The sequence below is a fragment of the Miscanthus floridulus genome, chromosome 4 (genome assembly GCF_019320115.1).
Source record: "Miscanthus floridulus cultivar M001 chromosome 4, ASM1932011v1, whole genome shotgun sequence".
NCBI lineage: Eukaryota > Viridiplantae > Streptophyta > Magnoliopsida > Poales > Poaceae > Miscanthus > Miscanthus floridulus.
The window spans coordinates 16,132,640-16,148,647 of NC_089583.1; the positions used below are offsets into that span (position 1 = coordinate 16,132,640).

The 16,008-nt window shown below is 44.9% G+C and overlaps 1 protein-coding gene across 1 annotated transcript; it reads left to right on the forward strand.

Annotated features, from left to right (window-relative positions):
* The first annotated feature begins 9,776 nt into the window (after nt 1–9,776).
* LOC136551026 (F-box protein At2g23160-like) lies at nt 9,777–12,021 on the forward strand. The gene is made up of 2 exons (XM_066542624.1): nt 9,777–9,960; nt 10,041–12,021. Exon 2 carries the CDS (start codon nt 10,074–10,076, stop codon nt 11,304–11,306), a length of 1,233 nt encoding a protein of 410 aa, XP_066398721.1. The 5' UTR covers nt 9,777–9,960; nt 10,041–10,073; the 3' UTR covers nt 11,307–12,021.
* The last annotated feature ends 3,987 nt before the right edge of the window (nt 12,022–16,008 follow it).

The following is a 16,008-nucleotide window of genomic DNA, read 5'->3' on the forward strand; positions in this document are numbered from 1 at the left end:
CCTCACCTTGCCGTCGTCCACCACCGGCGTGCCTCCCGTGCCCGTCGAGCCAGACTCGCCGCGCGGAGCGTCGGGCACCCCGCGGCCGCCGCGCGCCACCTCTTTCGTCGCCCGCGCCATCGTGGGCCCGGATCTTCGCCTTGACCTATGCCCGTCGTCCGCCGACCAGGAAAGGTAAAAATTATGAATATGCAATATACCTATTTAGTTGGTGTTTGTTATTTACTAGTTACTGTGATGACTCAGTTAGTTGATTTAGTGAGATATATATGTAGATAGATAGAAACATAGATACATTGGTAAATAGATATAGTTAGATAGCTACTTAGATATGTAGTTATATTTGTAGTTAACTATATATGATCTAGCTATTTAGTGAGTACACTATAAATATATACGTAGTTATTATCTTGATTACTTAGTTTATAGTTAGAAAATACTTGTTAGGTACTATCTATCGTCTAATTTGGACTAAAGAATATGTGTTTCGTTATGTTTTTGAAATAGATGGACAACCTAGTGACCATATATCATGGAGGCATGGTTGAAAGCGGTCGCTATGGATATATTGAGTTTATTGACATGCAAAGTGTGCCTATGCTATTCAATGATAGGCCTTCATTTAGTGATATGGTTGCAAAGGCTCGGGAGGAGCTACATTGCTTTAGAGATTATGACATTGCAGTTGATGGTGTACTGCACCTAGGTTGTCCTCCGAACATCTTTAGACGAATGATCTCAATTGGTTGTGCGGATCAGTGGGAGAACTATGTGAGATCGGCTATGAAGAGCCAGCTGCAATGTTTGGACGTGGTTGTGCGTCGGGTGTTAGTTGATCTAATCCCTCATGGGTTTACCCCAGCAATGGATCATCCGGTACACATTGACCCTCCTGTTCCAGAACCTTACCTGCATGTGCGGATTGCGCCTATGGTTCCTGATGCTCAATCTACCCCCAATGCGGTATTTGGAGATGGTTGTCATACTCATGTTTTCGTGGCAGATCCTCCTTATTGGATCCCTTTGACACAGAATCATCCGAGTAAGTGTCTTAACCGCATGGTTTTTGGGAGCTTACCCTATTCCTTACATCTATTTCTTTCATTCTTTTCTCATTTCTATAATGATGTTGCAGGAGACATTCCTAAGAATATGGATGTGCCCCATGTTGCTGCGCAAGTGTACTTTGGAGATGGATTCCATGGCTCTAATAGTGTTGAAATTATGCATGATTCGGAGCCATATCAGATGGCTAGGGCTCTTGATTCTGATGATGATCGTCCTATTGGAGAGCTGATGGAGAGTGATGTTGAGATGATGAGGCGTATCTTTCTCGACCGTCGTGATCCTAGAGTTCATGAGTTCAGTGATCTTGCTTATTCCGATCAGGCGTTTGCAGAAGGATGTGATGATGAGCTCCTAGAAGCTCCTAAGGCTGGTCATAACATGGTAATTAAGGAGGAGAGGGTGTTCAATGACCTCCCTGCTTTGAAGAGGTGGTTGTAGGCTTTTGTAGTGATACGAAAGAGGCCTTACAGGGTATTACATTCATATGTGGAGCGCCGTTATATAGTTGTGTGTGACAAGAAACGCTGCCCATGGAGGGTTTGTGCAAGGAAGCAACATATGACCGGGAAATGAAAGATCACAAAAGTTATCGGGCCACACAATTGTACTGACCATGAGCTGACACTGAGGCATCGGCAGTTGACATCTACCCTCATTGTCAAGCGGTTGATGGGAATTTTGTAGGGAGAACCCAACATGAAGGTGAGAACAATTATCAGGACCGTTGAGGCATTATATGGAGGATATGTGATAACTTATGGTAAAGCATGGAGGGCTAAGCAGCGAGTGTGGAAGATGATATATGGGGACTGGGAGGATGGGTATGAGCAGCTACCAGTTCTTTTTAATGCAATCAAAGCGATGAATCTAGGCATGCATTATGAGTATATCCCAAAACCTAATGCATAGAAGGATGAGAGGCAGATATTTTTTCGTGCCTTCTGGTGCTTCCCTCCGTGTGTCGAGGCCTTTAGGCACTATCGTCCTGTCTTCTCCATTGATGGTACGTTCTTGATTGGCAAATACCAGGGCACACTTCTTATAGCCATATCCTATGACGCGAACAACAAGTTGGTTTCTTTGGCATTTGCTTTGGTTGAGAAGGAGAACAATGATAGTTGGGGATGGTTCTTGAGGCTAGTCCGGATACACGTGGTTGGGCCTAGCAGGGAGGTTGGCGTCATATCTGATAGGCATCAGGGCATACTTAATGCCATGCGAGAGCAGTTAGATGGGTATGCACCTTTGCACCATCGTTGGTGTACTCGACACCTTGCCGAGAATCTACTCTAGACGGATGGTGTTAAGAAAAACTTTGATCTGTTCTAGGAGGCTACTTGACAGTTTGAGGACAAAGTACTTTAGGGAAAAGTTGGAGCAAGTCAGAACCGCATCAAATGCAGAAGGTAGACAATGGCTCATAGGTTTGATGAGGGATTTGGAGAAATGGATGAGAGCTCACGACGCCAGTGGCTGGAGGTACAAGTTTCAGTGCAGCAACATGGCAGAGTCATTCAATAAGTTGCTATTGGGGATACGTGGTATGCCCGTGAATGCAATTGTTCAATTCACCTTCTATAAGCTTGTTGCCTGGTTCAACGATAGACACGCCCATGCATTGCAGTTGAAGAGTGATGGAGAGATATGGGCTCCGAAACCAAAGGCACACCTAGAGAAGGCAAGAGAAAGGGCTGGCACACATGAGGTTGCATGCTTTGACCACGCCACAGGGACTTATTAGGTCGAGCATAGGGGCGGTACAATGTTCGACGACGAGGTCTAAGAGTCGAGGATACATGTGGTTGTCCTCCAAGATTTCAAGTGCACTTGTGGTAAACCAAGGCAATACCACTTTGTATGTTCTCATTTGGTGGCAGCAGCTAGGCATCGCAACTATAATATCGAGAGGAGGATACCTCACGAGTTCAGTGTCAACACGCTTGTGAACACATGGAGCCCCCGCTTCGTGCCTTTTCGAGACCCTAGAGAGTGGCCTCCATATGATGGGCTGAAGTACATTGTGGATCTAGCTTACCGTTGGAACAAGTGTGGATCAAGGCAAAGGACGAGGCATAGGATGGTTATGGATCAGATACCCGGAAGAACTAGGCGTGGGAGAGGAACTCCATTTGTTACTGATCCCGAGCAGTATGAGTGCGGCAGGTGCGGTAGACTTGGCCACAACTCACGAAGTTGCCGTTGGCAGATTAGTGAGGTAGGACTATTGGTTTATAGTATTATTTTATATTTGTCTTATTCATATATTTAATTATGCATGTCTTAATTTATGCTTGTATTTGTGTCAATTACTTATACATTTATAAGCTCATGTTTCATTATACATTGCAATTCTAATTCATTCACTTTTTTGTAGGATGGAGCAATTCCACCTCCTCGACCCGACGTACGAGGAGACCCACCGAGGACGTCTCGTTGCGCTAGGGCAGGTAATAATCTATAAGTTTTATTCGTACATGTGTTCGTAAAGTAACATGTGACTATGTTTTATTCGATGTAGGACCTTCTGCATCTTCGTTCTAGGACCCATAGTGGGTTCTTGGACATTCGGTACGACGATAGGTATACTCCTTTCCTACAAAGAGCTGGCTTGGATGTCATCTCCTTTCAGGTTCATCGTGGGTTGCCCAAGTTCAACTCAACGGCGATAACTGCGTTGGTAGACAGGTATTAAAGTGAATCATTGCCTCCATTCATGGCCATTTGTTCATGCGATTGACTTTTTGACAAGTAATCTTGCTTGGTCTTAAATATAGGTGACGGCCAAAGACTCACAGCTTTCACCTACCTTTCGGGGAGATGATAGTCTCGCTTCAGGACTGTCAGAAGATGCTGGGCCTAAGGATTCATAGGAACCCAGTCACCGGGCAGTGCAGGTCAGAGGGCTGGAGAGCATGAGTGGAGGCATTCCTTGGGCGTGAGCTTGGCGAGCAAGGGGCTCGCACTTCTAAAGTTCCCATCTCATGTCTACGTGTAGAGTTCACATAGTGCCCCGAGGAGGCAGATGTAGAGACGGTTGGGTACTACTGCCGGGTGTGGATCCTACACCTTTTTGCTTACGTTCTCTTTCCCGACGCCATGGGTGACAATGTGTCCTAGATGTGGATCCACTGCCTCAGTGACTGGGACCAGACGAGTTAGTATAGCTGGGGCCGTATGGTGGAGAGGATGCACTTCCTTTTCAGCTGAGCAATGTCTGTGGGGGCCGACGACTACTTCTATAGGATGAGGTGCCCTCTAATCTGCTTCTATGCTATCGAGTACCACCTGCTAGATAGGGTTGCACGCTAATTTGGAGTGAGACAGCTTTGGCCTATGCCTCTGTTCTCGACTAGCGTTGACCTACACAAGTAAGTGTTTTGATATTTCAAATGTCTCATGATGATGGTCCATTTCTTATAATATGGTGCCACGTACGTGGATTAATGTAACGATGACATACGTGCAGGTTGGATCGTCAGAGGAGCAAGAAGATTTTTGACTGGGAGAGGCACCACTAGTCCTACATTGAGGAATGGGAAGAGATGCACAACAACATGGACAACAACAACGAGCCGCACATGAATCGTGAGTTCTGGCGGTACCAAGCTTGGTACCAGCATTCGACACGGTACAGGCTCAGGCTATAGTGGACTGAAACTGACTACGCCGACATCGAGTTCTCTGACGATGAAGACAGGACGCATGACCAGTCCACTCGTGCAGGGAGGCAGATGGAGGCAGGACCAATCTTGGACAGAGTGGTAAGCCAATCGCCTTATTTTGTTACATTGAGTTACATAACAATACATTAGGCGTTCTTGGACCGACATTAGTAGTTATCTATTGTAGTTATTGCAACCTTCGAGCCGTATAACCCTTATAATAAGTTACATTCTTGTACAAAAGAAAATAAAACTAAATGCTATATGTTTAGAAGTCTTATTATTGAGAACTTTGTTGCAGGGCAATACATTGAAATGCTCAGTTGAAGAGATCGAGCGCGTTCGGCCGAGAGTCAATGACGACTACATACTTGGCTTCCTAGACGTACGATTTAAAATATTCTTTCAAACATATTATTAATACGTTATATTCTTTCAGTTAACATAGTTTTATACAACAGAGGCTGTTATGTCGTCTACGCCGTGCGGCTGGTCGTTGTGGTTGCAGGACAGACACGACGCAAGACGTGTACGTTCCTTCCACATGAAGAGGAGCCTTGGGTTCCTCTAGTCAAGCAGCTACAAGGGACGAGGATGACGACGATGACATGGACAAGAGGCACGATGAGCTTGGGCCCTCTCAGCTCCATGATGCTCCATCGACTCATCCTACACCACCTCTAGGCACTAGGCGACGCCGTCCGCATGACCCTTACACTCCAAGCACCAGCGCTCTGGGTCACAAGGGTAAGGGCAAGAGTAGGAGGCAGTGAGGGACATGGTAGGTGTTACTATGAACTATTGTGAATTTTGTATTTACTTTTTGGGATTGTATGGACATTGTGGACTATTTGGACTTTGCATGACATATTATGTTGGTTGTGATATTCGTTGTGGTTGCATTATGCTCGTTGGATGATTAAATGTTTAGAATATATATTGATGTCTCTGTTTGTAACTGTGGATGCTTCTAATACAAGACCGTATCTTGCGAAATTTTTGCGTGAACCTTTAATCATACTACACTTGTACAAAGACACAAATGTAGTACACAGATTCACTATAAATTTAGTACGTGTATAACCCAGTAAATATTGTACATACGCTTTGTAGAAGAATCTAGGATTACCAAGCAATAGTAAACGAATCTATGCTTTTCAGACTATAAACATAGACTTTTCAGATACACGGACAACATCGAATTATCACATCACTGATATAGAATTTTTAGATACACGGACAGCATGCAAGGAAGCACAACTCCACTCTATCTCCACCATCCATCTTATGACTGTTTGATCCAAGGGCTGAGCTGAAGAGGCACACGGATCGCTGACATGGCATATTGAGAGGCCTCCATTCCTCCTCTCAACCTATAAATAACCACTCACTTCCTCTCATTCACACAAACAACAAGGAAGAAGAACACTCATCAGCATTTGCTTTCATTACAGTACCAATGTCTAGAGGGTCATCTAGAGGGAGAGAAAAGGGGAAAGAAACTACCTAGGGGTGGGAGGGTCCTCTTGGTCCCGATTTCTTTGAGGAAGCTCTTTATGAGAGGTTCCCAGTTGAGAGCAAAAGTGATTTCACCAAAGAGGCACCACTGAGAGAATACGATGAAAGGAAAGAAGAGTGGCCAAAATGCATGCATGGTGAGGACTGCCTAGTGCAGATGTTCACCGAGGGAATAGATGGAGGTCGTCGTTTCTTCAAATGCCCGCGAGCATGGGTAATTGCTATTACTATTTGTTTCTTCAATATGTTTGTCTTGTATATATCACTTACATGACATACTTATTGTAGTCTTTCTTGGCCGAAGAAAACTGTGGGTTCAGTAGGTGGGTCGATCCTTGACCTATTTATCCGCATGCGGAGTACATCTACTACCTATAGGACCGTATCTTTGATCTAGAAAGGGAAATTAGCAGCGGTTACAAGGACGACGAATAGGACGATAACAACAATGGTGCCGATTCACAGGAGGCACTCTGTAATGATCCATATTATACCTACCCTAACCACAAGAAGAAGGGGCATTCCCTATCACCCCCGCCACCACCACCACCAACGACGGGAGGCTACTATAGAGAAGGTGCAACACAATTTGCTATGTGGCCACACTACTAGGATGACTTTATCTTTTTCACATGTACCCAGGTTTAATTATCTAAGGCATGTTAGGTTTAATTACCTAAGGCATGGTTTAATTACCTAAGGCATGTTAGGTTTAGTCAAAGAAAACTCTATACCCAGGTTCGGTACATGTAGTCACATGCTATTTAATGTGTTTCGTGTATTGATTTATATAATATCGTACGTCGTTAAGTGTTTTTACAGCACGTGTTCAATTTTAAATACGTCCGTATCATTAAGCGGAATATTAAGACCATTGATAATGAAAATAACCACATAATGAAAAGTTCGATACTATGCCACATTACACAACATATTAATACTACAACTACGTGCCGACAGTAGACATAGGGGCAAATGTACTTCCAAATCCTCAGTCTGAAATGTACTGAGTAATCAACTCAGTCCTCTACTACAACCTTGCTGCTATGGCTAGGCTCAACTGCGTTGCTCTGACCTGCCTGTCGCTTGTAGTAAGCGGCCTCCGCTTCATCTACGGCCGCTACGGCCTGAGTGAAGAACGTGTCGTCATCCTCCTCTACCTGTAAACCCGCCTCTGCTAGAGCGATGAGCTCTCTCAGTCTGCCAGTGTCGTCGTCAGCCTCCTGCGCCTGAATGCCCGCCTCTGCTAGAGCGATGAGCTCGCTCAGTTTGCCAGTGTCATCCTCAGCCTCCTACGCCTGTATGCCCGCCTCTGCTAGAGCAATGAGCTCACTCAGTCTGCCAGTGTCGTCCTCATCCTAATCTCCATCATCACACAACACAATCGATGATTGAACAGTGCGACCAGCTCGTGATCTATGGCCATCTAACTTCTTCTCCTCATACCTTGCATGAGCCACCTCTACAGCATGTTCCCTGCTGCAACCAATCTCTTCATGTATAAAATGCAATCAGTTAGCAACGTGATTATATTATATTTAAAACCAGGCAACGAAAAAAGGTTTTCAAGCACTCACTGGCACATAATGTAGCAACATGCTCGTTCAAGACCTGCATCTGTACTCTTGTCTCCTCCCTTGCCTCATTTCTTGCCCTCTCCTCCTCTAACGTCATCCGCCTCTCCAATCCCCATTTGTTAAGACCAACATCGACCGGGTTACAAATACCGCGCTGTCTAGCAAACTCACGCATCTTTTCTTTGTGATGTTTAACGAATAGGTTGACGTAGTCAGGTCCATATCTCCTCTTCCGTGTAATTAGTTGCCTCTTCTTTAGTTCATCCAAGAACTTAGCTTGACCATCATAACATTCCCAACGGCATTTTCTAGTGCTCTGTTCAAAAGAAATATTATATCATATATGTCTTAGCAAAACAAACAAAATATGATTTCATGTTTACCAGAAAAATAACGAACCTCATCATACTCAATCATATGGCTGCAATAATGGCCTATTCCAAGCTTCGAAAGGACTAGGCCATAGTTAGATTTTACACCACATTCGCACATGACAGGAGGTGCTTTGTAGATTACCCGTTCTTTCTTCTTTTCCTTAACCCTCCGCGGTTCTTCCGGCCATTGGTTCTTAGGACCATACAACTACTTCTTGAAACGACACTTCGCCATTGAATACACCTGAATAATGAGACATTAGTATATGAACACATATAGCTCAAGATTTTAACACATACACTTTGCACTTACTTCATGCTTGTTTAGACACATAAACTCCAACGTATTCTCAGGGTTTATCACAGCTCGATCTCCGTAATCGCACAGAGGAGGTTCCTCGAGTCGTCTAACTACGGCTAGGTGCTTCTCTTTAGCCGTCATTGTTGGAGGGTTAGGGGGGTGGAACCCACCGCTTAAAGTGCTCACGTGGATGTCTCCCTCTAAACCAATCGTAAAAAAAGAGGTACCTAGGATCAAACTTGTCTGCACTATCGATCCACAGAAAGAAAAAGCACCTCTCATGGTCCTACACAACGAGATTCCAATAAAATATTAGTACCATACTTAAATAAAAAAAAAAGAAAGTACAAACAATTTCTTACATTAAACCGACTACATGTGTAGAAGCAACGCGTGGCTGTGTCCGGATGTTTCGATTGAAAAACATGGGCTGGGAAACCACAGTCACAGTTAGGGACAGGAAGGTCAGGAGGGACGGAGGCATCTTTGCTAGACGCGTCAAGGTATAATTCTCGAGGACGACCCCGTTTTCGCCAAAACTTCTCCCAAAATATTTCTTGCATCTAACAAAAAGGATGTAATTTAACAAACATAAATAAAAATATCACAAAAAAATATCAATGAGAACCATAACTACAATACAACCAATTTCGTTCTAAGAACCAAAAGCAGTTAATATTATACCCTAAACCTAGGGTTTCTCATTTCATCCACAATAATGAACCCATAACATAACTACATGCGCCTAGGTTTGCTAGCTTTTTTCACGCTTTGGAATCAACCTATGGTTGTATAATACATATATTGAGGGATACAATGAAACCCTAAGTGATGACGATTCTTAGGTTGAAAAATCCGACTAATATGTACCGAATCGATGCGAAAAAATAAGGAGGTGAGCGAGTATACCTTGCTCTCGAAAATCTACGGATCAAATCAAGGTTTTCAAGGTCAATATATCGATTTATGAGGTAGGGTGAAGTGGGGAGAGAAAACCCTGAGAGGGAGGAGAAAGAAGAGGAAGAACGCTCGGGGAAGAAGGTTGGGATGGGGTTAAATGCAGGGGGCTCGACGCCCAGATCTACGGCGCCGAGCTCAGCGCCAGTCACTCTGGCGCCGAGCCCTCTGGTAGGCCATTTCCCCGTGCCCAGGAGCTCGGCGCCAGTGACGGTGGCGCAAGTCCAGGATCTATTTCCGAAATTCTTTTCGTCATGGGTCTATTCTTGAGAAACTATAAAAAAAAAAAAAAGCCAAATAAAAAAATTCGCCCAAAAGGCCCCCGCCGGTTAGCGCCGTCGCCGTCGACGCCGACCCTCTCCTGCTGCTCACACACGGCCACGGGCCACACGGCGACACCGACCCTTGCCCTCACTGCGAGAGGCGAGACGAATCCCCCCATCTAAGCAAGGTCCCCGCCGGCTAGCGCCGCCGCCGTCGACGCCGACCCTCTCCGGCCGCCGGTACGTTGCCCGTTCGCTGCATTTCCCACTCCCTGTCTCTCGTGCGCATCCATCCCTAACCTCACCGTCCCAACTCGCAGCTTGCGGCGTGTCCCTTCCCCGCTCCCGGCGGCATGGACCGTGCAAAGGGGAGGGCGGTGGCGGTCCTCCACGACGACCTTATGGTGGAGATCCTCTCGCGCGTGCCCGTCAAGGACCTCTGCCGATCCACGTGCGTGTCCAAACCCTGGCGCGACCTCATCACCGACCCCCTCAACCGCAAGAAGCTGCCCCAGACCCTAGAAGGCTTCTTCCACGGCGGCGCCGACGGGCATCACAGCTACGGCCATTTCACGAGCCTGTCGGGGAGCGGAGAATGCGTGCCTCCAGTCGACCCTTCCTTCTCCTTCCTCACGGCGAAGCTGCCTGGGGTCGAGCGCATGATCCTCTTGGATTCCTGCAACGGGCTCCTGCTGTTTGGCTGCACCCGGGAGGACAAGTTTGGGTACATCGTGTGCAACCCTGCGACCGAGGAACTGGTGACTGTGCCCTCCAGCTCTGCCTCTTGTCCGCCTCCGCCTCCACTGGAGGAGGGCTATTATGACGCCAATGATGGAGAAGAAAGATTTGCACACACCTTTCTGATGTTTGACCCGGCTGTCTCCCTGCACTTCCACTTGTTCCACATCTGGGAGAATAGGACGATGGTGAAGGTGGAAACGGTGCACTCTTACTCGTCTGAAACCAGGGCATGGACTGACAGGTCAAGCAAGTGGAAGCGAGGTGAAAAGGGCGGTGAATGGGGATTGTGGGGTAAGGCCATAATCCAATTCACTTACGGCAGGGCTTTGGTCAATGGTCTGCTGCATTTTGTTGTCTCCCGTGTTCGGAAACATGAGTTTCTGATAGTTGCAGTGGATGGGAAAGGGAAAACTTGTAGGATCATCGGCTGGCATGATAAGCATGCGTCGGCGGAAGCTACTTTTATTGGTCAATCCCAAGGTCATCTGCACTGCATCAGTATGAATAAGCAATCACAACGCTCCCGTATGCACTACTTCACGTGGCTGTCAGTTTGGGTTCTTCAGGACTATGATACACAAGAATGGATCCTGAAGCACAATGTGAGCACTTCGCAATTATTTGGTTTGCTGAGTTGCCCAATCATCGACTTTGATATTGTGGCCATGCATCCAGATCACAATTCGATAATCCTTGTTCAGGGTTCCAACCAGAAACTGGTATTGTATGACATGGATAGTAAGGAACTGCGTGCCCTGCGCAGTCTAGGAGAGGACTGTATGTTTATTTTTATCCCGTATGTTCCCTGTTTCATGGAGTCACCGTTTCTTGCCACCAAGGACTGAGGTGGTTTCTTGTGGGATACTTCTCTGAATGTTCAGCAAGAGCTTGATCTTCCAAGTATGGTGCAACTAGCAGTGTGGGTAGATCTACTAGAATTAGGTGGTGTAAAGTTGGATAAATCTATTATCTTTATGTGATATATTCTGCTGGTGCTTTAATATACCCCTTTTGTAATGCTGTGAGAAAGCTGTTTACAAGACAGCATGCAGGTTAGCATTACATATGCTAGTTATTTGGTTAATGCATAAAGCCATGAACTAGTTCAAGCTGCCCAACACATCCAAGTTATGAGTTTGAAATGCTACCCTTTATGTTTCCAGATTGATGTCTCCATCTTTTATATGTGCTTCCTTTTTCTCAGCCATACTAGCGAGCAATTACTGACTGAATTTGTGTTTCCTAGAGGTTGTATATGTTTATTTATGCTGGAAAATGCATTTATCTTCCATATGTAGCAGAGGTTATGTCTCAGAAATGTTTGAACTGAGAGCTCTGTCACATTAAGCTCAAAGGTTGTCTAATCGCTGTGATTGATTGTTGCTGCTGGTTCCTTGCATTCACCTTGGAGCAGAAGCTGAATCATGAATGTATTCTATTCAGCTATAGTCAATTGTTCCTTATGACAACCAGTCTAAGTGGAGCTAGTGTTTTTACATAACATACTCTACGACTCTAAGTGAACTGTGGATTTTTCTTTCTTCTGTCCTGTACATGTGAAGAAATGAGAAAATATTTCATATAATATTTCTCTACTTATTCTATCTTGCAGTTTTACAATAACTTTGCCAATTGTTTTTACGTTGAAGAAGGAACAAAAATTATATCCCATATTTTGCCAAATGCCAATGTCCCTTTGTTTACTAAAATTTAAAGGTTAAAGAACTGGTGGTATTATCCTTGAAATCTTCCTACATGGTATAGCTAGTTTCTAACAAATGTTTCCATGTATGCTTTTGAAGAATAAGTGGCACTATGTAACAGATGATGGTAGTTGATTGCATTATATACATTCTTTGCAATAACATAAATGCCTGGTTCCAGTTTTGTGAAAACCGGAAGTGAGTTTAACCTCGATTTAAGGATTGGCAGCGTAATACATACAGGGGCAATGCTCAAACCTACAATTCTGACAGCATTTTTTTTACTGAATATGACAAATATGACATTCTATCTGTCTCGAATTAACAGTCCTACAGAGTCATTTCCTTCTGTTTAGCAGAAGTCTTTAGTTCTCCAGGCCTTGGGCCTTTTTCCAGTGGCTGCCCCTGAATCAACGCACTTCCTTCCATGTTCAGGTTTCTCATCTGGACTTTGACTATCAGAGGATCTTCTACCAGTTACTTGGGCTATGTTTTGGTAAGTCTTAGATACACCCCTAAAGCAATCTCTCCATGCAAACAAGTATGTACATGTATAGTTCTCTTTCAAACAAGTATCCCCCAAAGTAATTTCTTGTGTTTGCTTCAGATGAAGCGAAAGCCTCGAGTGTACCTGTACAGTCCTTGATCCATCACATGTTTAGAACTACAGCTGCTGCTCTGTTCACTAGTACTCCCTCCGTTCCTAATGTAGGTTGTATTAGTTGTGCTCTATCCTCTATGTCAAACTAGTTTAATATTGACCAAGTTTAGAAGAATGGGTCAACATCTATCACATCAATGTAATTATGTTAGATCAAACTAAATTTATTTGGTTTTGCAAATGTCAACACATATGCTAGTTGTTTAGTTAATGCATAAAGCCATGAACTAGTTCGAGCTGCCCAACACATCCAAGTTATCAGTTATGAGTTCGAAATGCTACCCTTTGAGTTTCCAGAACCATGTCTCCGTCTTATATACGTGCTTCCTTTTTCTCGGCCTTTATTAGCTTGCAATTACTAACTGAATTTATGTTTCGTCGATACAGTGTATGTTTATTTATGCTGGAAAATGCATTTATCTTCCACAAGTAGCGGAGGTCATGTCTCAGAACCTAGTTATTACTTTCTTTTCCTTTTGGGCCTTGTGGCCTTGTACTTTCCTTTTTTCAGTTTTAGCGTTGCTCTCTCTTTTGTAACCCTTGTACAGAACATTCTTTCATTTAATTGAAAAAACAAAAAATATTAGGTAGGGGGTTCCCCTACTGATTCGGTCAAAAAAAAGGTCATGTCTCAGATATGTTTGAACGGAGAGCTTTGAAACATTAAGCTTAAAGGTTGTCTAATCGTGAGATCAGTTGTTGCTGCTTGTTACTTGCATTTGCTTCGGCCATTGTGCAGAAGCTGAACCATGAATGTATTCTACTCGGCTATAGCCAATAACTCCTTATTACAACCAGTCAAAGCTGGGATGTGAACTGCAGAATTTTCTTTCTTCTGCCCTGTAGATGTGAAGAAATGAAAAATATATAATATATTCCATGCAATGTTTCTCTACTTATTCTATCTAGCAATTTTTACAATAACTTTGCCAATTGTGTCAGGAGCAGGCACAAGAGGAAGCTGAAGATTGCTGACAGTCTGAAGAACACTGTTCACGAACCAGCAACGAGTGCTGACTGCGCGAATGTGGGGTCCGGCGGTTTGGTTGTTGATGCGCTGGTAATGTGCTGTAGGTGTTGAGGTGTGTGTCGGCCGGCTGTTAGTGGTCTGATGAGAGAGTATAAATACCGAAGGCTGTCTATAAAGAAGGCATCTTGTAATAGCGCATTCGTAAACTTTGAACATTCTGTTCTCTGAAACCCTCTCCCTGACTAGACTCTATCCGACTCCTCCTGTCTTCTTCTTCTTCATTCTGTTGCGAATTCTTCAAGCTATCCATCCGATCCTTAGTAGGATCGCCACAGATTCTTCTGACGCTAAAGAAGGAACAAAAATCATTTCCCATATTTCGCCAAATGCCAAGGTTCCTTTGTGTAGTAAAATTTAAATTTTAAAGAACCGGAAGCATTGTCCTTGAAATCTCCCTAGTTCACGGTTTCAGTAAAACATATAGTATGTCAAAAATATTTTTTTTAGGAATGTCAATAAAAAAAATATAAATGAGTAGTACCAACTTACGTGCCTACAGAAAATGGGCCAAGGCCCAACAAACCAAAATACCGACCCCTACACCTTCACTTATACTCCCTCGTCCTAAATTACAAGATGTTTTGGCTTTTCTGGATGCATATATTTTTTTATGCACTTAGATATACACTGTGTTTAGGTTCATAGTAAAACTAATATATCTAGAAAAGTCAAAATGTCTTATAATTTAAAATGAAGGGAGTACAATTTTATTTGCCGCCTCAGCATTAGTACGTGACCGAACATGTATATGCCAAGTCAAAGCACAAGAGGTAAGAAAGAACAGGTGCGGATGCACGAGGGTGCAGTGCACTGCCAGGGTGCACATGGCCGCATGCGTTTGGGTAAATCTTAGGTAACGGTAACGAGGGAATAGACGAATAGTCGCGTAGAGCTCCTTTACAACGAGGTGTTGGCCCGTATCAAAAAAAAAAAAACGAGGTGTTGGCGTGTTGGGCTGCTGATTCTGGGTGTGCTCGTGGGGTGGTTGCGCAGATTTGTCTTTGTTTCTTGTCTCCTCCCCGTTTCTGTTTTTTTTTTGGTCTTTGCTTGGACTAGAGGCGAAGCATCGCTGACACGATGGAATGCAGCAGCGGCACGGGCACACGGACGGCGCAGGGCAACTGGGCAAGCGAAGGAGATACCCTTGAGTACGGACATGCGGTGGACTCACATGAGTCACGTCTCACTGGTCGGTTTGTTCACGGGCAGCAGCCGGTACGGGCAAGAGGATCTCAACAGGAGTTGCCCGTTCGCAGACGCAATCTGCGGAGCACGGGCACACCGCACACCTTGTCTTTCTCTGATCATCTCTCTGCATGTGCATGTGCATGTGCTTGTGCTGTGCGCGAATAAATAGGGACCAGGACAAGGGGGCCCAAGCTAGATTCTGCGGTCCGCGCTGCGGGCCTGCGGCCACGAAAGACGAATTGCAAAAGCTGTGGAATGTGAATACCAGCCATTGTCAAATGGGAATATTACGCTGCCAACGCAACGCCTCACGGGCCGTAGAGATGGGAATACTAGTCACGGCCCCAGCCTCACGGGTGGCCAGCTGCTCAGCTCTCTACTCGCCGCTGCATCCACTCGATTCACGTATTGGATGCTTTGGTGAGGGGAGCCGGGGGAGAGAGCCAGTCTAGCACGGTGAGATGCATGTTTAAACTGTGCATTCAGTCATATTTGGTTATCTTTGTTGTTGGTCTAGTATGAGATGAGATCTTGTTTGGTTGCATGCATGGATGAGAGTTTTCAGTGTATGACACTTGGGTCCCTGCGTCATGCTTGAATCAAGCCATCCTATATGGAGAGGGAAGTGAAAATTGAGAAGACGAAGTCGTGCGGGATGGAGGAGGGCAGATGAATGAAAGGATACAGGCGAAAGGTGCGAGGAAGGCAACCAAACACGCCGCATGAATAAGGTCAGACATCAAAACGGTACAGGAACGACCCGATTCGGCCTACCAATCACGCCCATAGTGGATAGACGTGTGGTGAGGTACTCACAGACAGGACCGACCATGCACGACCTGGAACTAGAACCATCGGCGTTGCTGGCGTGCAGTCGGTGAAGCGGTAGCGACAGGGTTGTCCGAACCAGACCATCCATTCACCGTTTTGCCTGCTTCATCTTATTCCTCTGTCGTGTTTAGTTC

Excerpts from the sequence above, each read along its gene's own strand:
- LOC136551026 (XM_066542624.1), top strand. The coding sequence starts at position 10,074 with ATGGACCGTGCAAAGGGGAGGGCGGTGGCGGTCCTCCACGACGACCTT.